Here is a 22,878-nt window from a genome sequence, read left to right as displayed (position 1 = left end):
AAGTGTTGTCACACTCACACACATGCATGTGTGCATTCCAGTATGCAAAATTGGCACGTGGAGACCCAAGCACAGGTCTGTCCAGTACACAAGCACCATGATGCCTGTCTGCACAGGAGCCCACGCATTATGTACACACATTCCTCCTGGCACGTGCGTTATTACACAGAATACATACACAACACACCTGCTCATGCACTGTTGTATGCTTTATGTGTGCACACACATGTACATTGTTGCCTGCTATATGCATGTGTACGTAATATGTCCACACACTCCCACCTGCACACGTCTTTGCCCAGAATATATACAAGACCCTAATACCTGCAGGAGAGCACCGTGATTGTGTGAAGTCTGCACACACACAGACACAGACACAGACACAGACATATGCACACACATATGGCTGCACACTGAATGTACATACATCCACATACATTTGGTTGCCTGGAGTTTCCACACACCTATGCATGTTCACTATTGCACGTGTGTGCATGTGTGTGGGCACACACACAGTCTCCCATGCACCAGATAGGAGCCCTTAGCAGTGAGATCACTTGGACGAATCATCCAGCAGCGGACATCTTCCATCCCCCTCCCACCCCGCTCCTCCAGTAGTCGAGTGTGGTGCTCTGCAGAGCAGCGTGATGGACTGTGGCATCCTTCCTGCCAGGATTGCTTCAGCTGAATATTAAAGTCACTCGGAGGGCTCAGGCTCAGGCTCAGCAGGAGGGAGGGAGGAAGGGAGGGAGGCACAGAAAGCCTGCACACTGCAGCTGCTGGGCTGAGGAGCAGAGCACGGAGAGGTGGGGAGGATTACACAGCAGGTTTGCGGGGAGCAGGAGCCCCAGCCCAAGGGGGGAGCCTTCTTCTGGAGGGGAGGAAGGCTGCTCCAGGGCAATGGCTGAGCTGCAGATAGGGAAAGTGGTGCCAAGGGGGCAAATCCTTGCCCTTCTACTCCTCGGCTTGGCCTGTCTCGGGCTGCCTGTGGGGGCTAAAAGGGGGCCCAAGCTGCCCCCCTGCCCCCGGAGCTGCTCCTGCACCCGTGACACCGCCTTCTGTGTGGACTCCAAGGCAGTGCCTCGCAATCTGCCCCCCGAGGTCATTTCCCTGTGAGTATCACTGGGGCTGGGTGCTGGGTGGGGGGACAGGGTTGGGCACAGTGGGGGATCTCTGGGTTGGGGGCTGAGAGCCATGGGGTGGGCTGGATTGAACTTGAGATAAAAAAGCTGAGGGCCCTGGATGCCACTGTAGGGTCTCTGCTGCTTGGGGTGACATCGGGATGGGGTTGTTGGGGCTTCGCTTGGGGATGACCCTCTGTGTGGGCAGCACGCAGTGTGTGCCTCACGTGGGCAGGACATAGGGGCTTGTTTGTGTCCAAAAGAACTCTGTGTGTGTGAACAGGAGCATCTCTCCGTGACCACACCAGGCGTCTTAGTGCAAGGTGTGTGTGTGCACGTGCGTGTGTGCACGCATTTCTCTTTGGTCATTTGAAGGGGCTGTGTGCGTCTCAGCGTGTGCATGTGTGCAGCTGTGTGTATGTGCACAACATCTATGTGAATCTTGAAAGCACACAGGATCTGTGCATATATGCAGGGCATGCATGTTGTCTAAGCATGTTATGTGCATATGAGCGTGCATGTGTGCATGCATGTAAGCATGAAGATGTGAGTGAACAACATCTAAGTTAGGAAATTAGTATCTGTGCATCTGTCCTTGTAAAGTATTAGAGTGTGTGTGTGTGTGTGTGTGTGTGTGTGTGTGTGTGTGTACATGCTACCAGGACACACTTTCCCTAATGTGTTGCCATCTCAGGGGACACTTTTCAATGCAGAAAACAGGCAGAGGATTCTTGTCACTGGTTTAGTTACTACAATAGACACAAAACCTTGCAATACACTTCTGATTCTTGCTGCCCTAGCAATCCCCGTGTGTGTGCATGTGCGTGTACATGTGCACCAACCTTTGCCTAGTGATATCTCCTGACCTGAGCATAAATATTAGCTCACCCCATGGACTCTAACCTAATGTAATTTAGGAAGCAAGATACTGAAGCTTGGCCTTTTAAGATTGCAGCCTGAGGGGCTTTGAAGTTGTGTGTGTGCGGAAGGAGGCATGTACTTGTGTTGGGCTTTTGGGCCTGTCTGCAGGCTGGCTGGTGACTGTGAATTGGGTTTTGCCTGCTGCGTGCATTTGGTGACTGTGCTGGTGCGTTCATAGTGCACGCAGGTCCGATGTCCCCATCTGTTTTATCATGGGGGTGAGTGTATGTGGCATGTCCAATGTGTGTACAGGGGCCCTCAGTAGCAGAGGTGGAGTGCTCTGCCCTGTGCTAGGGCTCACGTTGCTCTCGTGGGACCAGGAGCCCTGAAGTGCTCCTGAGTCCTGCCACTCTGGGGTCCTTCTCACCTTGACCCCCATCCTGCCCAGATCCCAGTGGCCAGACATGTGTGTGGGTGCAGGGCATACCAGGTGGCACTCCCCTCTGAAAGCTTTTGAATGGCTTGGGATGCTCATGGGTGGGCCAAGCTACCAGATCTGTGATACCCCTTGCTGGGCCCAGGATGGGGAGCCTAGAGACATCCCTGCTAGGGCTTGCACTGCATCAGCAGCTCATGGACACTGGCATCACACCCCACCCTCATTTCCCATCACTGTCTGTTTGTTTCCAGTGCTCTGGCTGGTTGTCCAGGTGCCAGAGCACAGTAGCTCTCTGCAATGGGGGGCAGGCAGGCTATTGATTAGTTAAGTGGTTCCAGAGCTCCCCTTTGCCCCAGCCCTGATGGCTGTAATCACAGCACAGGCAGAAGCAGAGAGCTCTTTAAATATACCTCTGCCACCAGAAAATGCAGTGCAGCTGCAGCCCTTCAGCTGTGGGTTGGCCCGTGCCAAGTTCCCAGACCAATCCCTCTGTAATGCCAAGGAGAGCAGGAGACTACAGGGAACAGCAGCCCTCAGACCCCAGGCTGGGGTAGTCAGAGCTCCCAGCTAGCCTGGAGGGACATCAGGCTGGGTGAGGGGCTGGGTGATGCTTATGCAGACAGGGAGCAGTTTCCTGCTCCCAGGAGGATGCTTGAGGTCTCAGAAAAGTTCAAACTCAAATGAAAAAATCCTGCCAGGTCAATGCAAGCACCTCGGTTCACTAAGCGGCTCCTGTTCACACACTCTGGCTTTCTCTCTCCTGGCTTTGTATATAGCTGTGTCTGCCTGCCAGGCACCCGGGGCACAGGTGCGTATGAGCATTTCTAGTGCCTCTCCGGGAATGACCCTGAGGTTCTCTCTCCGCAGGACCATGGTGAACGCGGCTTTCACGGAGGTCCCCGAAGCAGCCTTTGCCCACATCCCGCTCCTGCAGTTCCTGTACGTCCCTCCGTCTCCAGCTGCGCGGCCCTCCCAGTCCAGCGGGCTGGGGCTTGTCACCCCAACTGGCTTTCTGCAGGGGTGGAAGGCTTGGGGCCCTTCCCCAAACTGCTGGCAGTGCAGCACAAGCTAGGAAGGGTTTCTAGCCAGGAAGCCATGGAGATGGAGTATTTGAGCTCCACTGAAGTTCAGGGCTCTGTGGCCTGTGGTCCCTGGGTCCCTGATATGCTTGTGGTGTGGAGGAGTTGCCCTCCACCACCTCGGCCCAGGGCAAATCCCTGGGTGAGAGCTCCTGTGCCCCCAGCACCCTACTGCATGTCCTCCCAGGGCTATTGAACAGTAAGGATTCCTCTGTGCCACCGGTGGGTACTGCTGTGTGTAAGGAGCTGCCCCAGATCCCAGCCAAGGCGCCAGTCTGCACTGCTGCAGGGCTGAAAGCAGCCAGCATCCTCAGGGCAGCACCCAGCAATGGGAGGGGTTCCTCTTGGTCTGGCACCCCTGTCTCAGCCCACCCCCCAAATCCCCAGCACTAACCTCTTGCCTGCTCTTTGCAGCTTGCTGAACTCCAACAAGTTCACGCTGATTGGGGACAATGCTTTCACCGGCCTTTCGCACCTGCAGTACCTGTACGTGTTTCCCCTGCAGTCAGCTGGCGTGGCAGGAAGGAGGGCTGGGGGTAGAAGGAGCTGGCAGGGAAGGAGCTGGACCTTTTTGGGGGGACAATAGGAGTGCAGGGGGGATGCAAGCCTTGTGAGGGTGGGGAAGGGGGTGCAGGCCCTAGTGAGTTCTCAGTGCTTCTTGCAAGCCCTGTGGAGTGAGCCCACGGGTGTGGCAATCCAGCCCTTGGGCAGCAGGCAAGCTCCCCGTGCCCTGCAAACGTTGGGCATTCTGCACCATCCAGGACGGGGTAGGGAGGCATTCAGGCTCCCTGGGGCTATGAGTACCCAGTGGCACAGGCCTCATGGGTGTGACCCACGGCTCCGTCTGTTCTGGCAGGTTCATCGAGAACAACGACATCCTCTCGCTGTCCAAGTTCACCTTCCGGGGGCTGAAGTCCCTGACACACCTGTGAGTTATGCATGCGTGCAGAGGCTCAGGGCATCCAGGACTGTCACATGTGTATGAGGGCAGAGCATATTTCACTCTCTTGAGTCCCATGAGGAGCAGCCAGATTGGCATCTCTTTCAGGATTGTGGCCTCCAAATTCAGCCTGTAGGAGGAAGTGGGGATGGGGAGCGTGGGGATGGGGAACATGAGGATTTGCCTCTCGGGGGCAGTGCCAGTTTTGGGGCCTGCTCCATCTTCCCAGTTCCCCTTGGGAGGGCACTGCCCCTTTTTCAGGTCCTGGGGGCTTGTCCACATGACACAGCTGCTGCTACCATTGCTGTGCTGGCAGAGCCCTGAGGATGTGGGAACATGATGCATGCTGGTGAAGGGGTCTTCTGCTGGCTCAGTCATCGACGGCCCCAAACACCATTAGTTGCACAAGCAGCATCACTAAGTGCCTTGGTTCTGCTGTCCTAGTAATGTCAGCGAGGGCACATGGTCCCCACACACCCCTAGAGGACACAACCATGGTGCCCGTGTCTCATAGCACAGCCCAGCCCTGAGTCTCTCTTTCCCTCTCATTCAGATCCTTGGCCAACAACAACCTGCAGACGCTGCCCAGAGACATCTTCAAGCCCCTGGACATCCTCAGTGACCTGTAAGGCTCCTTCTGCCCAGCCCAGACCTCAGTCAGCCTGAGGGGCTTGGTACTGGGAGTGTGCTGAGCTTGTGCATGAGATATTGGCTTGGCAAGGTCCTCCCACCAGCTGACTACCCCACATCCATGGTGTCTTCCCCCCTCCTGGCTTGGAGCAGCTCTCATTTCTGCTCTTTTGGATCCACCTCCCTCTTTAGGAAACTTGCTGGTAGCAGGGGGCAGGGACAGGGTTGCAGCAAGGTCCTGGTGCTTGGGTGACTCCGGGTCTCCTTTTGCAGGGACCTCCGGGGCAATGCGTTCATTTGCGACTGCAAGATCAAGTGGCTGGTGGAGTGGATGGAGAGCACCAACACCACTGTGCCTGCCATCTTTTGCAGCAGCCCCGACCGCTTCCAGGGGCAAAAGATCCGGGACCTGGCGCTCAAGGACTTTGACTGCATTACAACAGGTGGGGGTCGACACCATCTTCCCTGAGTGCCTGGCAGGCTCCCTTTGTGGGCGGGAGGCAGGCATGGGTTGTGATGGGCTAGATGTGATTGGAAAGCCTTGGAGCCCTGGATGGGGTGACTGGGTGTAACTGCTTCTTCTCCTTCCAGATTTTGTAGTGCATCAGGTTCTGCCCTTCCAGTCAGTGTCTGCTGAGCCCTTCATCTACTCCAGTGACCTCTACATCACTCTGGCCCAGCCCAGCGCCAGCAGCTGTACTGTGCTCAAATGGGACTATGTGGAGCGCAAGCTACGGGACTTTGACCGGATTCCTGGTAAGAGCCAGATTCATGGCCAGTGGCAGCGAGTGTGCATGCAGGAGTATACCTGTGCATCTCCAGCACATGCACATGTGCTCTATGTATGTACAAGGAGGATGTGCCTCTGTGTGCACGCATGCAGGAATGTATGCTCCCATCTCCAGCATGTGTGCCTGCATGTACTGTGTGGGTGTGCAAGTGATTGTGGAACAGGTTCTGTGCATGCCCTATGCCTGGGATTGTGGAGGGCAGAGCATGCCCCTGCCATGACCCTTTCTCACAGCCCTGCTTGCCCACCGCAGCTCACTCGGCCGTGTACTGCAAACCCATTGTGGCTCAGTCACAGCTTTACGTGGTGGTGGCCCAGCTCTTCGGCGGCTCTTACATCTACCGCTGGGACACCAACGTGGATAAGTTCATCAAGATCCAGGACATCGACAGCCAGACCATCCGGAAGCCCAATGACATTGAGGCCTTCCAGATTGATGGTGACTGGTACTTCGTCATTGCTGACAGCTCCAAGGCTGGCTCCACCAGCCTCTACCGCTGGAACCAGAACGGCTTCTACTCCCACCAGGCTCTGCACCCCTGGCACCGGGACACAGATGTGGAGTATCTGGAGAATGATGGCAAGCCACGGCTCATCATCTCCAGCAGCTCCCAGGCCCCCATTATTTACCAGTGGAACAGGTCCCAGAAGCAGTTTGTGCAGCAGGGGGAGGTGACTGAGGTGATGGACGTGCAGATGGTGAAGCATTTCAAGGTCAAGCGGGACAACTACCTGTGCCTGAGCCGCTATATCGGGGACTCCAAGGTGGTCAAGTGGGAGGGGCTGCGTTTCACAGAGGTGCAGACCCTGCCCTCACGTGGCTCCATGGTTATGCAGCCATTCACGGTGTCCCAGCGCCAGTACATGGCCCTGGGCAGCGACTTCTCCTTCACGCACATCTACCTCTGGGACGAGGAGAAGCAAAAGTTTGTCAAGTTCCAGGAGCTCTCAGTGCAGGCGCCCCGGGCCTTCCACTATGTCCCCATCGAGGAGATTGACCTCCTGCTGGCCCCCAGCTTCAAGGGCAACACGCTGGTCTACAGGCACATCGTGGTGGATCTCAGCCTGTAGGAGGTGCCACCGTCACCCACCCTCACCCAGACACTGTGCACGGAAAGTTCTTCCACTTGGGACACCCTGCCCCGAGGGGGAGACTCAGGCTAAGGCTTCCTGCCTGTGCCCACTGCTGCCCCTGGATGTGGGTGTGCCCAACACATACACACTCCAGAAGGAGACACACATCTGGGGATCCCCAGCACACCTACACACCCCCTTCCAAAGGCAGGCTCACACCCTTGGGCACGTACACACTCAGCACACACCCCAACTGTGCACTCATACCCAACAAACACATGTGTGTGCCCCCACATATGTGCATAGTCTTCCCCCCCAAACAAGTGTGCCTCCATGCACGTGTGTGTGCCATTGTCTATGCAGCCAGAAGACACACACACGCTCAACCCCTGTCCCTCATCCCCCATCACAGACAGCCTCACAGCCACAGCATCCCCATCCCCAGCTCACACAAACACACACACACTTGTGCCCATGCTCAAGTGTCTGTCCATTCCCATGTCTCCCTGTGCACAGGCACCCCATATCCTAGGTATGCCCATCCCTACGCACACCCATACCCACTGCTGCACTTGCCCACACCCATCTGTACCCCACTATGCACAGTATTACACATGGGCTTGTGTACAGTCTGTGAGCAATGCACAGGCCATATTGTCCTTCCACAGGCACATGTCCATAGGGGACATCCCTATAGACTGCAGACCCTGCTATCCCCCTCTGCACACAACCATGTGGCCCTGGTGCTCAGGCTGGGAAGAAGCACCCAACTCTGCAGCTTCTGCTACCCTGGACACAGGCCTCACTCACGCTCAGGATGCAGAGATGGAGGTCCAAGCACTGTGCCACGGCTGCTGCCTATGTCTGCTTGGACCAGTTCGAGGAGTGGTGCAGTGGGAGTGCTCACCCGACCTGTTCCTGTTTGCTGAGTGAGGGCCCCCCAGGCCTTCTCAAATGCAGTGGAAGTCAAGTTACCCTCTGCAATCTCCCCACGTGCCTCAGTCGCCCCTTCCTTGCAATGGGTACAGTAGGGCTCCCTGTCCTCCCTGCTCTGCTGTAAGTACCAATAATTACACATCCTCCCTTTGAAGCACTGGCTCCTGATTTGTCCCTGCACCTGTTCCCCATCAGGTTTCCAGAGCAGGGCTTTCTGTCATGCATGATGGGAGGATGCTGGGCCCTGGATCTCAGAATAGAGAGCAGGCCTTGCAGTTGGGAGGCAGCACAGGCAGGCGTGCTCAGGGCAGGGATGCCTTCATCACTGCCCCCTCCTCCCTTTACAGCACTGCCTAAGTGTGGTCATTAGCAGTCTGAGTCTTGTGGGTGCAGTCACTTCCCTGGCCCAGGTCCAGCGAGTATGATCTGTATGAGCTCGAAGGCCATTTGCCTTCCAGGAACCCCCTGCTCATGAGTCATGGCCATCTGGACAGTGCCTATGGAGACAGGCTGGCCTCGGCACACTGCTTGCTTGCTTCTCTGATGTTTGCAGTTGTATCCCTTGCTTGTACTGTGTGTGCATAGTCTGGTTACCAGCCAGAGCGTGGACATCCCAGTGACCCAGGGCACAAGCCTAACACATTAGTCCAGGGGCAGTGGAGATTGTCAGGCACACACACAGGGACATGACGCAGAAGCTGAGTGCAGCAGGCAGATATAGAAGGGCAGCTAAAGGGAAAAGGCTCTGGTCCCCTTGGTGGCTGTGTGTATTTCTACCCAGTTTTTACTGTCTGCGGGGCTCAGGCTAACAGGTGATGGCTCAGCCTCAAACCATCTCTTGGGGCCAGCCATTGGGTTGCATGCTGCCTTACTCAAGGTACTTTCTCCCCCAGGGTCCACTCTTTATGGCTCATCCACAAACGAGCTCTGCATCTCTCAGATTGTCTCTGTCCCTGCTCAGCCCGACTATGCCCAGTAGCTTTGATCTTGACCGCGAGAAGAGGGGATGAGGGAAGGATCAGCTGCACGTGTTAGGTTTTTCAAACAGGTGCTGCTTGAGATAGGAGAGAAAAGCCTACTGCCATTGCCTGCTGGGGGAGTTACTTCCTTTAGCTTCTGTGCCAGGACCTGTGCCAGGTTGCAACCCGCTGGTCATCTTCGTCAGAGGTTACCTTTGCACAGGGGGTACCTGGAATGACAGGTGGGGGGGATGAGGACATCTCAGTGCAAAGACCAAATCCTGCTCTCTTCCCCTCTGCCTGGTTTGAGACAGCACTGCCCCAGTCTTTCCCTGAAGCCCACAAGGCCCCGTCCTGCTCCAGCAGGGGTGAGCTCCAGCCTGCAGGCCCCCCTGGGATGGGTGCCAGGACAGAGCGATGCTGAGGTTCCTTGTTCTCGGCGTGCGGCGACTGGAGAATCGCCTGTCTGAAGCAGTGATCAGAGGAGGTTCTTTGGGTAAATGTGATCTCTTTTATTAGACCAACTAAATAGCTGGAAAAATTGACTCAGCAATGAGGTTTTATCGCCACCTGCTGGGAAGCAGGACAGGGAAGGCGGGCATGCTCCAGGCACTTCTCTCCGCATGCCATCCTCTTACCAGCTCCCTCCTGTTGCCTCTGACTCCCCCACCAGCGTGTTGTTCCAGGCCCTGGGCAGGACACTCACCATGTTATAACCGAGAGGTGCGAGCTCGACAGACATGCTTCCAGTAATAAACACACTGTGACATTCCCGCCTGCCGCCTGCTCTGCTTTGTTGTGGCACGGGGCTCTGCCAGGGAACCCAGCACTGGCGTCACTGGGGCAAGGAGTGGGGCCGCCTGCTTTGGGAGCGCACAGCAAAGTGCTGGGTGGTGGTGTCCTGTCCTGATCTCCGCTTCTTCCAAAACTAGCCACACCATGATCCCATCTCTCCTCTCCCCACACCAGGTTGCATCCTCTTCCCTGAATCCCACTAGATTGCTGCTCCTTCATTCTGCAATCTCTCTCTCTCAGGGAATTGGGGGTGGTAAGGGCTGGAAGGATCCCCTTGCTACAGTGAGGTCTGTGACAGGGATCACCCAGCGAGGTTTAGGCATAGGGGCTGCAGCCTCGTCAAGCTTGCTTTTGTAATGGGGCTAACAGGGGTCTCTGTCCTGGGTTTGGGGGTTTGGAGCAGCCCAAGGTAGGATGAGAGTTAGGGTTAGGGTTAGAGTTAAGAAGTGGTGCAAGGTTTGAGGCTCAGTGCATGTTCGGGGCTGATAAGGTTGGCACCCAGATTCACAGGGTTTTACAGGCTAGGGCTAGGTGGGGAATACTCCTGAGTTAGGATTAGGCTTGGGCTGGTCTGGTTGCTCTTGCTGGAGTGAGGCTTGACCCTCTCACCTCACCAGATGCAGTTGCACCCTGTAGAAATGAGAGGCAAGTCCCCTTGGTGGATGTCTAAGGCATCTAAGATCCCTAGATCAGGACCCCCACATCGGGACACCCCCACCGGGATTGGGACCCCCTGCATCAGGACACCTCCACTGGAGTCAGGACACCCCTGCTGGGATTGGGACCCCTGCTTTGGGGGGGTTAGAGATTTTTCCCAGGGGGGCTCTGATTGGCAAAGGCCTCTGGGCCCAGGCCCCATGGGCCTGTGTGTTAATCAACCTCTGGGTGACACGGGAGCCTTCAAGGTACAGGAGCACACAGGGAAACCGGCTGCTTCTACATCTCCAGGGACAGGAGCTCTGTTCTCATGCCCATCCTTCAGGATTTCCCAACTCATAGGTGTTTGTCACCAGTGTTTCATCAAAGGGTACGACTGAGTCAGGGATTCACCAGGGCACGGACTTGCCCTTTGGTCTTCTGACACAGGAACTTGATGCATTTTATGAGCATAAATTGTTTCTCATGAGGTCCCTGTGCTGAGAGCATCATTGTCCTCTGCACCTTGCTGAGCCAGAAGGAACTGCTATGCCTTATGCTCCAGTCCAGCAAAGCCCTTGGGCATGGGTGGGATGTTGCATGCCTAAATCCCCTTGACTTTACTGCTCAGTGTTGCTGAACTGAGCTTGTGGAGACTGCCTTACCCGAGTGACCTACGTGTCTCGCAAGGAACACAATGCACTGCACTAAGACAACAAGTGGAGCGTGCTTGGATTGGCCTTGTGACTTTCTTTGCAGCCCAAGAACAGCATGACCCTTGTGCAGTACAGTACCACGTTGCAACACATCAGCCCCTGTCTCGTCACAACTCCTGCTCCTGGCTTTGTGAGTCTTCTCTTCCTGTGACGTTGCTCCGGGGAAAGCCCTTGCCAAAAATACAGTTTGCAGCCGCCAGCTACAGCCTGCAGACTTCCGCTCAGTGGAAGCAATACAGGGATTACTTGAATGTCTGTATTTTGTGCTGAATCCTGTGACCTTTTGTGATGGGTTGAAGCGCAGCCGCATGATTTTTTTCTATGCACTGCTGTTTCGTGTGAGGCCTTTTTGTGGCTCGCTGGAGCAGCTCGCAATCAGCTGGGAACCGAGCGTGCAAACAAACCTTTCAAAGGCACCATGGCAACACAGTGCCTAGTGACCGTGCCCTCTTCAGAAGTGCCATGGCCTTCCAGGAAGAAATGCCAGTAAAGCGATCTGTGTCCCGTGTCCCTAGGAGCTTCCAGAAGGATTGGGATTGATTTTCTGCTGTGTTTACAAAGCAGCAGTGAGCAGGTCACATTTTCCCTTTTGCTTTTTTTCTTGTTGGAGGCCTGTGACTTTGGAGCCTTGTTTGGCTTTGCATCTTCACATAGGGAGGAAGGCTACGGCCCAGGACAGTCCAGCACAAGCCCACTGGGGTTATCTGGGGGCCTGGGATTGAGTCAGCCCTTGATTACAACTGGCAATTCCAGCGGGACACTGATGGGCCACGTGAAGCATCAGTTAGGGTCACCCCTGACTAAACCACTCCATCTTAAGTGTCTGTCCAACCTATTATAGGATCACAGGAAAGCCTATGATGCCTTCCTGGAAGCATAATCAGTTGAGACCCGCCCGGGAGGAGGATGTTCTGGATGTCCCTTTTAGTGCCGATGACTGAAAGCACCCTAGTTGCAGCTCCTTTCATTTTCCAACCAAGGCTTTGTGGCAATGGACACAAAGGTGGCGTAGCTACGACAGTTAGAGCTACTGAGGGCTTGAGCCAGGTACTGGGGTCCGTAGCAGGAGGACTGGGCTTGTAGGAAGGATGGGAAGAAGCAGAGGTAGAGGAATGTCTTCAGAGCATTAAACTCAGTGTGCATTTCTCACGGGGTATATGAGACTCCTCCGTTTCCCTTGGCTCTCTGAGCAGTTTCACCCACAGGTGAGCACGGGGGATGCAGCAGCGTCCCCCTCCACGGTACCATCTTTGTTGCAAGGGGACCAGTCACCCAGCAGCTGGGAGGTGGACCTGCCACCATCAGGAAGAGCACCTGGGGAGAGCTATGGATATCACATCTGCTTAAAGAAGCTTGCCTGCCTATGTCCTTAGACCAACACAGCTCCAACCAAGAACCCTACAGCAGGGCCAGGACACTGTCCTGGGAAAAGGACCTGGCAGCAGGGCTTGTAGCAGTTTGCTCTGTCCCGGGAAGATCTGTGATACCGTTCACGCCGTCCATGGCGCTCCCGAGGGAAAGGTTTTCACACCTGACATGCGCCAGGCCCTTCCTGCACAATAGACAGCGAGGTAAGGACAGGCCTGGGTCCCAGCCACCAGCCACTCGGTCACCGGGGCTCAGCGGTGCTGGCTGGGCACATCCGAAGCTCGAGGCCAGTGGGTGCAGAGCCGCTCTCCCCTCCCCACAGGATGGGGCAGGCAGAGCGCGTGGCACTTCAAAGCAGCTTGTGGCTGGGGGTGCAGGGCTACGGCACGGGCATAGCGCACCCGCCCACTACCCCGGTAGCAGATGGGGGCGGGGGGGGGGCAGGTGTTGCACTGCACTGGGATGTTTCATTTGGTTTGGGGAAGCCCTGCAGCACGAGCCACATCCCTCCCTCGCAGCTGAGCCAGCAGCAGCCACCAAGCCCATCCTGGCATAGAGCAATGGGCACCTCCTGGGCAGGGCCCTTTTAAGGGCGCGGCCCCTTTAAGGAGCATGCGCAGTTCGCGGAGCCCAGGGGTTGGGCAGAGGCAGTTCCCTGCAACATTCAACTTGCTACAAGCGCTTCCTGTAGCTGCGCGGGGCCGGGCCGGAGCTTGGGGCCTTGTGCCAGGGCTAGGAGCTGCAGTAGCAGCAGCATCCCCTCCCCACCGCATCCCTTTCCCAGCCAGCCTGGGCTTGCAGGCGGCCTCCCACCCAGCCCAGGGCACCCAGACCCCTCCTGGCAGGGTGCAGCTTGGCATGTGCGGCAGAGGCTCGCAGGGCAGCAGCTTGCCTTGCCAGGGGTAGAGGGCTCCTGGGGCCTGGCAGGGCTGGGGCGAGCGGGGCATTCTTTGTGCATGAGCTCAGCCTGAGTCGGGAGTCCTGGAGGACGCTGAGCAGAAGCACAGCAGATCTGCCAGGCGGCAGCAGGTCCCTGTGGCCATCCCCCCAGCTGGCGTAGCGGGCATCTCTGCTGGAGCCCCTGGCTGGAGGCACCATGGTGTCCTGGATGATCTGCCGGCTGGTCGTGTGAGTATGACCCGGAGCCCTTGGAAGGGGGAGAGGGCCCCTGGCACCTGCCTGGCTGTGTCCCCTGCCTGTAATTTCAGAGTGCTTGGAGAGTAATGAAGGGGAGTGCTGTCCATCCCCAAGCCCCCAAATGCAGCCTGCTCTGGGGTGGGTGGGATGCTGTGCAAGATGCAGAAAGGGGAGCGTGAGGGGTGAACCCTGCAGATGGGGTTTCTTTGAGGAGGGGTTTGCCTTGTCCCTTGCAGTCTCATCTCAGCCACCCACGGGCACCAGACTTTGCCTTGGAAGGAGTGTGGGCTAAGCTGAAGCTGCTGGGGTTAAAAACCAGTGGCCCCCGGGTGAGCAGATACCCAGTTGGCAGCTCAGCTCTGGCGGGATTAGGCCTGCGCTGTGATGTGGGAAGCCAGCTGCCCTGCTTGCGGTCTGTGGCTGTGGCTTGGCATGTGCCTGCTGGTGTGCTCCTTTGCCGGCTTGGGGCACCCTACGCCTCCGAATGTGCCCTTGGAGGGCTGTGCCAAGGGCATTCGGGACTCCTTAGCTAGCAGGTTGCTCCCTTGTCACCTGCAGGCATTGGCCTATGTGCTCCCATGCTCTTTTGGGCTCGCTCTGCTTGTGGGGACCCATCACTCAGTCTCCTGGTGCCCTTCAAAAGTGGCTCCCAAATCAGATGTGGGCTCTGCCTGCCATCAGCCAGTTGCCTCCCATCTCTGCGCATCCCTCTCCATTCCCCCTGTAGCTGTCGCATCCTTTCTACTCAGGCCTGGTTTTGGGGTTGGTGTCTTATGGGATGCGTGCACAGCTTCTAGCGCGCAAGGGCTCTGGTCTCTTTCCGGGGCTTCCCTGAGCAGCTGGCAGGCCTTGATCTGATGGCTGTGGCCTGGGCTCCTGCTCCTGAAAACCCATAGCAGAGCCAGTCCAGGGTCTGTTGGCCGAGGAGCAGGTGCTTGTTCAGTCCCACTTTGCCAGCACCAAGAGCAGCTCCTGCCTGGTCAGTGGCACCCAGCTGGAGGGACTTGGCCCCCCATTTGCTGGCAGAGGTGGCAAAGCAGGGATGGGCCAAGCCTTTCTTTCCTGTGTCATCTTGGTAGGCATTTTGGATCTCGGAGCCACAGCTGCTCGGTGTTCCCAGCTGGGCACTTGCCACCCTAGAGACTGACAACAGAGCGGCCGCAGGGATGTGTGGGCTCCCTTACCCTATCTGAAATGAGCGTTGCTCCTTCATGGCTGCGGGGCTCCCAAAATAAGGGCCTGTGCTGTGCTTCGCAGTGATTTTCCCCGGCAGGATGGGGCTCTGGGGCTGTGTCACCTGCTTTGTCTTCCTGTCCACCGGGACCCAGCACGGTCTGGCAGGGGTGTGGCAGGAAGCTGTAGGCAGAGTCAGCTACTGACGTGTATGCCCAGCTATCTCATGTGACAAGCTGAACAGGTCGGGTCACGTGTTTGTAAAGTCCCATCACCACCCCAAAGGGAAGAGGGTTTGGCACATCATGAAGACGTGCACGTGCTGGCCTCTGTAGAAACATGACGGCTGGTGGGAGCTGCCAGAGCACAACCTCCCGGGTCCTGTGTTTGCCAGCCCTCCGTGGTGGCTTGGATCCATGGAGGCATTTCTGCAGTGGTTCACCATGGCATGGCTGTCCCCACCAGGCTCTCGGCAGTGAGAAGCACTGCTCCGTTACCGCTGCTGTTTTCTTGGTCTTTTCCATTGTGTTTTGCTGGTTCTACATTAGTCGGAAACCACATGGGGTGTGTTTGGTGGCCCTTGAAGGATGGAGGAGTGCAGTGCTGAGAGTCCTTCCAGGCAAGGGAAGGGGTGGTAGGGCATCCAGTTGTCGACGGATTTGAACGTTTTCTGCAGGCTCCATTGGTGATCTGCCTTAGTGTGCCCCCCAGCTGGGCTTAGCTCTGGGGGTATGATGTCCACAGCACCTAGAGGGATGCCAGTTCAGCAGTGACTTCCCCCCCCACAGAAGGACTGGTTTTGCTGGAGGCGTCTCCGACTCACTGTGGCATGTGATGGGATGACAGCTTCATCCACAGCCTGGTGTTGACGTGCTCCGGCATGCCACCTCTGGAGACGGCAGCAATGATCCTGTGTCAACAACTGTGGCTGACTGTGTCCTAACACGCCGTCTTAGTCTGTGTGTACAACCTCTTGACCTTGACTTCACCCAGGGCTGGGACGTGGCTGTGTGAGGACCATATAGGAAAGAAGCCAGGCTGTGGACTTTCCTTTCTTGGGATCCCATCTCCCCAGCAGTGTTCACAGCCCTTGATCTATAGCTGGCTTTGCTCACCCAGTCCTTTGCAGCCCTCTCTGGGCAGAGCGGGATCAATCCAGCTCGCCCCACCCTGTGGCACTGGTGCCATCTGGGCAAAGCAGCCAGGCTGAAGAAATTCCCCTGGAGCAGTGGGGGTGGTGGTGCATTTGCAGCTGCGGTGGCGTGGCGGTTGTGGGTGCTGGGATGCTTGGTGGCCCTGGGCAGGAATCTCTGGCCTCCAAGAGGCGGGGCGGGAGGGGGAAGGGAGCCTGCCTGGGAGGAGAGGAAAGGAAGCAAGTCTGGAAACTCGGAGAAGGCAAAGTGCAGCCAGCAAGAGGGCAGGGTCACGTGTGCTTGTTTTCATTGCCTGCAAACTGCTGTGCTCTCCAGCCTGGCTCAGGCCTTCCTACTGCATGATCCTGCTCTTAGCAGCTGGGCTGTGCTTCCTAGCCATACCCTGCACCCTGGCTCCCTCTCCTCAGCCCTGTTTTGTGGGGTTAGAGGAGCCCTCTGCTCTGCCCTCCACCCCATGAGCATGCAGGGGCTGGGAGACAGTGGGTGCAGCTGCCAGGGACAGGCCGTGCCATGCTATCCTAAGTGGCTTTGCCTGCGAGTCCTGGTGTGTTAGAACAAGCCCAGGGCCTGGCTGCACACTGCCTGCTTGCCTTTGGCAGTCCTTTCCAACCAGTTGGGCTGGTGCGTGGTGTATAGGAGCTGCTGAGTCACGGAGCTGCTGGGGCCAGGCATATTGGCTAGCCAGGCCCAGGTGAGTGCTCCCAGGTGCATCTGTCATGGCATCCCCTGTCCAGGCAAAGCCAGAGACACTTCCTGCTCCAGCCTCTGTCCTCCTGGGTCAGGGTGCAGACACCTGGGTGGAGATGGGGTGTGTTGCTTTGCGGGGCTGCCTGCACTTCCTGAGTGCCATGTGCCTGGTGATCTCCATCCACTCTCTGGGCGCTGGATCTGCCAGGGGAGTAGGAGAGCAGGGGCAAGTCCAGCTCTCCCCCATGGCCGGAGAAAATAGCTGAGTTGCGCGCTCCCCTCAGGGAAGCAGGTGCATTGCCAGGGCTTGCCTGCTGCCTCCACCCTGCTGTAGCGCACTGGCTCAGCCTGTCTCTATTGCAAGAGCGCCTGGCCTGGTGGGTGAGCCAGGGAGGTTGCTGCAGCGTCACCGTATCTGACCCAGATACTGTCCGTGTGACTGCCACCCACGGCCAGCACTGCCTCTCCTCTCTGCCGCTGAGAATGGGAGAGGAGCCGAGGGGGCCGGAGGGGTCTGGGGGCAGCATGGTGTTGGGGGCAGTGAAGGCCAAGCTGTTGCACAGAGCCAAGCAGTATTGCCTCTGGGTGCTGGCGCTGCTGTACTGGTGGTGGCCAGCCTGCCTCACACCCCCTCTCTGCTACAGGCTGGTCTTCGGGATGCTGTATCCGGCCTATGCCTCCTACAAGGCTGTGAAGACCAAGAATATTCGGGAGTATGTGAGTATGAGGGGCAGGGAGACCCTGGTGCAGGTTGGCCAGGAGAAGGGTGGGCACTTAGGTGGAAGGGGGCACAAGGGAATAATACATGTGAACCAGAAGTGAGACCTTCACCTGTTATCAGTGGGGTCCAGCGTGGGCTGTCTGCTGGACACGTGCTAGGGGATAGGAGGGGGTGCCACACAGCTGGGGAGCACCTGGATTCTCAGCTCTGCTTCTCTCTGAGCCCTGCCTGTGGGAAGGATGCAACAGCCCATGTTTGGAGGGTGATGCTGGGCTGATGCTGCTGAAGTGCTGTGTACGCTGTTCCCTGAGGTACTGGATTCCCTTGTGCATGAATTCGGGGGCCTTTATTTTGCTTTAAAAGCTGTGTCCCCTCTGGTAGTAGCACATTGCATGCCACCCACTGCACCAGTGTTAGGAATGGGTCTATGCAAGGCAGGTAGGGGTCCCTTGGTGCATATCTAGGAGCCCCACCTTTCCCTGTGGCTATCTTTGGCCGTGTCAGCTCATCTACTTCCCTGCATCCCTGTAGGTCCGCTGGATGATGTACTGGATTGTGTTTGCACTCTTCATGGCAACAGAGACCTTGACGGATGTCTTCATTTCCTGGTAAGACCCCTGCCCTGGGGTCCCTCCACTGGTGTCTGTACTGGATGCCAGGAGCCTGCTGTAGGGTTTGTCCTTCGCGAAGGGCCAGTGCATCAGTGCAGCATTGATCAGGACATCTTCAGTCCTGCTGCAAGGCAGCAGTGGGGTGGTGCAAGTGTCTGGCTTGCCTGCTGCCTGCCTGTGCTCATTCTTACACCTCTGGCTTGCTGAAAGGGGAGCACAACCACATCCACCAGAAGGAACCTATCTCTGTTGTTCCTTCCTCTCTTGGGCTTCCCCCCTCCAAAGTGTGCAGCATGAGTGGGCAGGTTTCTCTGGTGGCCCTGTGGCCTGCCAAGCCCCTCTATCCTGCTGCCAGAGGGAAGCACAGCCTTAGTCCTGGCTGCAGTGTGGGAGGGAAAGGAATTGTCCTCCTGCTCAGAGCTGCAGGGGCTGGCTTCATTCTGCTCTTCCGAGGTGTGTGATGCCCCTCACTGCCGTGTCTTCAACCCCCAGGTTTCCCTTCTACTATGAGATCAAGATGGCATTTGTTGTCTGGCTGCTGTCCCCGTACACCAAGGGAGCCAGCCTGCTGTACCGGAAGTTCATCCACCCCACGCTGTCCCGCAGGGAGAAGGTAAAGGGCCTCTTGGTGTGGCATGCTTGCAACAGCATTCTCTCACTTCGGTCAATGGGGCTTGACAATGCACCCCCCCATCTTAGGGACCTGCAAGTGAGGACCTGGCTGTACCGTGCCTTCCTCCATGCATGGCCTTTCTCATGCTTCTTCAGCCTCATCTCTGTCTCCCTGCTGGAACAGACCTGGTCCCCTAACCTGGACATTTTCCCTGTCTTGTACTTGGGTCCCAGAAGCCAGAGTGCCCTCTGCCCGTAGAAATTTCTGCATCCTGCCCCTGTCTCATTGAGCTGCAGCATCTCTTGTGAAATGCACCCTGTTTTGACTTAAAACCTCAGCTTTTCTGCCCTGGTCCTGCCCTGTACCCCCTCTGCTATTTCAGACCAGGGCTTCATGTCCACAGCTCTGCCAACACCTGCCCCATTCTGCTCTGTGGAGTCCCCTTCAAACTCACTCATTGCGGGGGCACTTGGCACAGTCCATGCCCTTTCATTCTGCGCTGCAGGAGGGTATAAATCTGCAGCATGAATTGCATGTGGGTGGGTGGGTGAGGGGATGGTGCAGTGAGTCTCAGCTGCCTTTTACCTCCCTGTGGGAGCAATGTAGCTGTGTGACCTGTGGAGCTCCCTGTTGGGGAGCTCACGTGTGGGGCTCCCATTGGCTCACGTGTGGGGCTGTCTCTGCAGGAGATCGACATGTACATCAGCCAGGCCAAGGAGCGCGGCTATGAGACCATGGTCAACTTGGGGAAGCGGAGCCTCAACATTGCAGCCACGGCAGCTGTCCAGGCTGCAACCAAGGTACCTGCCGCTCTTACTTAGAGCCCAGCAGCCTGACCAGGACTTGCCACTCTTGCCTGCCTCTCTCTCCTGGCTTGCTCTGCCTCTTCCTGCCTTTCCTGTTCCCCCAGATGCCACTTGTGCATGCTCCAAGGATGTGACCTGCTCCACAACATCCTCAGGGCTGGCACAAGCCTGGGAGCTGTTGTCCATTTATTTCAAAGTAGGTGGCATATACTCCATAGCAGGCACCGGGCCTGGGAGCCACATGAACCTGTCTGTGCTCCTGGCTTTCTGCAGGCCCCTTCCCCCCTGCATCCACCCCACAGAGCCTCCTAGCCTGGTTCTTCGGTGCAACTGGGTGTGCCCCTGCCTTTCAGCCCCTGGTACTCCCTGCAGGCAGCTGGAAGCAGGCTGGGTCTCACCCCTCTCCCCTTCCCATGTCTGGCAGAGCCAGGGTGCATTGGCTGGGCGCCTGCGCAGCTTCAGTATGCAGGACTTGCGCTCCATCTCAGATGACTCGCCTGTGCACTATGAGGATCCCCTGTACCTGGAGGACCAGGTGGCAAGGAGGCGCCCACCCATTGGTAAGCAGGGTATGCAGTCGCAGGGGTCTGAGCGTGGCTTGCTGCTTTCCAGTCTGTAGCCCATGGGCTAGTTGCTTTGGGCTCCAAGTGGGGAGAGGCAGAGGCTGTCTGGGAGTCTCCTGGCTACTTGGGTCAGTGTGGCTGTGGAGATCTGGGCTCAGTTTTTTTTTTTTTTCCTCTGGCTAAGGACCTCCATGGCAGGCAGTGTCAGGCTGTTGGCTAAGCAGGAGCAGGAGGTAGCCATAGCAGCTGGGGCTTTGTTTTACAAGGCAGAGGGGCTGAAACCTTCTTGGGGAGAGGAATGGGGGCTGGCATCAGGGCTGCATGTGACCCTGGGCAGGCAGAGAGGGAAGGTGCTATTTGAAGAGCTTGGTGTGGAGGTGTTCAGGTGGCTGGGGCCGTTTGCCTAGCTGGCGTGCCATGCAGGGGCCCTATGGCCATGGCACAGGAAGGCTGAAAAGCCAGGCAGGGGGTGGAGAGCCTGAGCTCTGGCCAGTGCATCATTCCTCTGTGGAGAGAGGGCTACATGCTGGGGCTACAGCAGTTCCTCCCTGACCATACCCCCACCTCCTGTGCCACGTGCTGGCTGACATGACGTGGGGTTTCTGCAGGGCAGCGAGCCGCCTCTGCCAGCCGGCAGCCAGCACATGAGAGCGACAGCGAGGAGGAAGAGGACTGCTGGTCCGACTCCCAGGTCTCTCCCAAGGTCACACACCGCAGCAAGGACTCCAAGCCACTCTCCCGGAGCCAGAGCCTCCGCGTGGTCAAGAAGGTGGGTGCTACAGGGCAGGGCAGGGCAGGGCAGGGGAGGCATACCAGGGTCTTTGCCAGGCACATTTTGGGGAGGGAAGGGCTTATCTGATGTGCAGCCAGGGAGCTTTGCTTCCCAGGGGCTCAGCACACACAGACTGCCTGGGGAGCGGAGAGCTTGCTGGTGTGTCAAAAGACCTGATTCCCACTCCTCCCTTGCAGGGCTCGTCTCGGGTGGTGAGAGGCCGGGCCAGGAGGAAGGTGGTGCCACCGGATCAGGACAGTTAAGCAGCCCTGGGGAGGCCAGAGCCGTGGCTCACTGGGAGTCTTCGCCTGACTAGATGTGCTGCTGCGTGGGAGAGGGGACTGTCTCCTCCTTTCCACCTTCTGGAGTGGCTAGCTCCTCTGTTGCAGGGAATGGACTCCCCCTGATACCTTGCTCTGTAAATATCTTGGACTTCCTCATGCCTCCCCGGTGATGCCCGGTTGCTCTTTGTGCCCTGCAAGCTGCCTCTAAGCACAGTCTCCCTGCAGCTTCTTTCCATGGAGGCTGGATTCTGTCTTAAACTCTCTTTTTTGGAGGCCCCAGCAGCAGCACACTTGCTACTGGGCTAGTAGCACCTTTAGGCCATGGAGCTGCTCTCCCAGCATCCTCATGTTTCAACAAGGGCCCTGTGATGCTGGAGGGAAGAGGACCCCCTTCCTGTGCCTTTCTTCTGTACAGCTGCTGCAGGCTGGCTCCAGTGCCTCTGACCCCTCCTTGCTCTGGCCTGTGCAGCTCTGCCCACCCCTTGTTTTATTCAGGTTCCTCTTTTTTCCCTGCTCGGGAGTCCGGGCTACTGCAGGCCAGCCAGCCCACCCAGTGCTGTAGCTACAAGCTGCCTTCCCTCCCATTCAGCCGACGCCTCCAGTGGCCCATGACTCCAGTGTGGAGCTGGGCTAGTGGAGAGAGATGCACCAGACCATGCCGGAGTGGGACACAGGTGCCCTGTGTGCCAGGTGTTAGCCTCCTGGTTGTTCAGTTTTACGGGGGGGAGGCAGGTATTGATGTAGCTCGTCACCTGAGCTCCCCTTTCCTGTCCCTTGGGGACCTACAACTGTCCTGCTGTTGCCAAGATGAATGACACTAAGCCAGCTGGATGGCTCTGCCCTCTGCCAGTCTGCCCCCAGCTCTGTGCCTTGAAGCCGAAGCACATTTCTGCCTCGCAGGTAAATGTCACCCTAGTTCTGCCTTTGCCGCTGCTCCATGACTTTCAAGCTGTGGGCGACTCGGCCCCTGTCGAATCTGCACCGAACCAAAGATGTTGCATGTCAAACCTCACCATACTCCTGTGCATTGGCTCTGACCGGTGTGCTGGGAGCTGGCACTCTTTTTTTTCAGCCAGGCCCTTCCCTCCTGCCTGTGCTGAGACACTTCCAAGCCTTGACTGGATCCTTCTTGAATGCTTGATGGCTCAGACCCTCTCCCCTCTCTCGTCTCTTTGTCCTTCGTGTATTTTTAAGATTGGACCCTCCCAAGACGCGATTTTGTATGTTGAAATAAATAGCTATTGACACTAAAGAGCTGGTGTGAGGACTGCTTTTGGGCTGGGGGTTGCCCTGTGGAGAACATGGCAGTAGCAGAGGCGGCAGGGAGTGCTCCTGGGGAAATCCAGCCTGTGGGAGCTGGACCCAGGTGGGACTTCTGCTACTGTTTTGCTTGTTAGCTGGGGCAACAGGAAGGTACGTCAGAGGGGTGAGTGGCAGGGGGGGACCTGGAGAGGGAATGACCCTGTGAGGGGATTTGATTAGACTGGCAAGCTGCATGCTGCAGGCTGCTGCCTTCCCTCCCCACCGCGTGCTGGGATGCTGCTGGCAGTGCTTCTCCCTGCCTTTAAAAGGAGACAGCAGGAGCTTGGGAGGAGGCAGGACATGGGATAAATCATTAGTGGCTTGGAGAAGCTCCAGTGTGGGAAGAGAGCGAAGAGTGCAGAGGGAGCATGCTGAAGGCTGGGCAGGGCTGGCTTGCTGTCCCCCAGTATCTTGCTGTGGTCATCTGATCCTAGCGGTCTTTCCTCCCCAGGAGCAGGGGGGCTGGACCTAATCTTGTAAGGTCCCTTCCAGTCCCTAACAACTATGAAATACTGTAGGACAGGGTCATTCAGGGAGCTGAAGGAAAGGAGACTGCAATACTCACTGGAGGCAGTGGAGATCCCTGGCCTGCTGGGCAGGGAAGTGCAGTACCTTGCTCTCACTTGTCCCCGAAGTAGAGCTGCATGGTTAACCCATGTCCCCTCCCTGGGAGCTACACCCAGCCTCTTGCAGTAGCTGTGGGACCCCACA

General features: G+C 57.2%; 2 protein-coding genes across 3 annotated transcripts; both read left to right on the top strand.

Moving 5' to 3' along the window:
• Window positions 1-600: 600 nt before the first annotated feature.
• Window positions 601-9,603, top strand: LGI3 (leucine rich repeat LGI family member 3). Its single transcript, XM_006263911.4, has 8 exons — window positions 601-1,112; window positions 3,289-3,360; window positions 3,915-3,986; window positions 4,357-4,428; window positions 4,994-5,065; window positions 5,344-5,513; window positions 5,662-5,826; window positions 6,114-9,603. Exons 1-8 carry the CDS (start codon window positions 901-903, stop codon window positions 6,929-6,931), a joined length of 1,653 nt encoding a protein of 550 aa, XP_006263973.1. The 5' UTR covers window positions 601-900; the 3' UTR covers window positions 6,932-9,603.
• A 3,376-nt stretch (window positions 9,604-12,979) lies between these two features.
• On the top strand, window positions 12,980-22,117 carry REEP4 (receptor accessory protein 4). 2 transcript variants are annotated; one of them, XM_006263885.4, is made up of 8 exons: window positions 12,980-13,472; window positions 17,140-17,212; window positions 17,748-17,824; window positions 18,320-18,440; window positions 19,127-19,240; window positions 19,671-19,806; window positions 20,418-20,578; window positions 20,779-22,117. In XM_006263885.4, the coding sequence occupies exons 1-8, from the start codon at window positions 13,441-13,443 to the stop codon at window positions 20,842-20,844; spliced, it is 780 nt and encodes a 259-aa protein (XP_006263947.2). In that variant the 5' UTR covers window positions 12,980-13,440; the 3' UTR covers window positions 20,845-22,117. The 2 variants fall into 2 exon arrangements, with proteins under 2 accessions (XP_006263947.2, XP_019347115.1); XM_019491570.2 differs by lacking the exon at window positions 12,980-13,472 and adding an exon at window positions 16,003-16,499.
• The last annotated feature ends 761 nt before the right edge of the window (window positions 22,118-22,878 follow it).

This window comes from Alligator mississippiensis, chromosome 7 (genome assembly GCF_030867095.1).
Source record: "Alligator mississippiensis isolate rAllMis1 chromosome 7, rAllMis1, whole genome shotgun sequence".
NCBI lineage: Eukaryota > Metazoa > Chordata > Crocodylia > Alligatoridae > Alligator > Alligator mississippiensis.
Note: the sequence above shows the minus strand (reverse complement) of the source record. Positions and strands in the feature narration are given on the sequence as shown.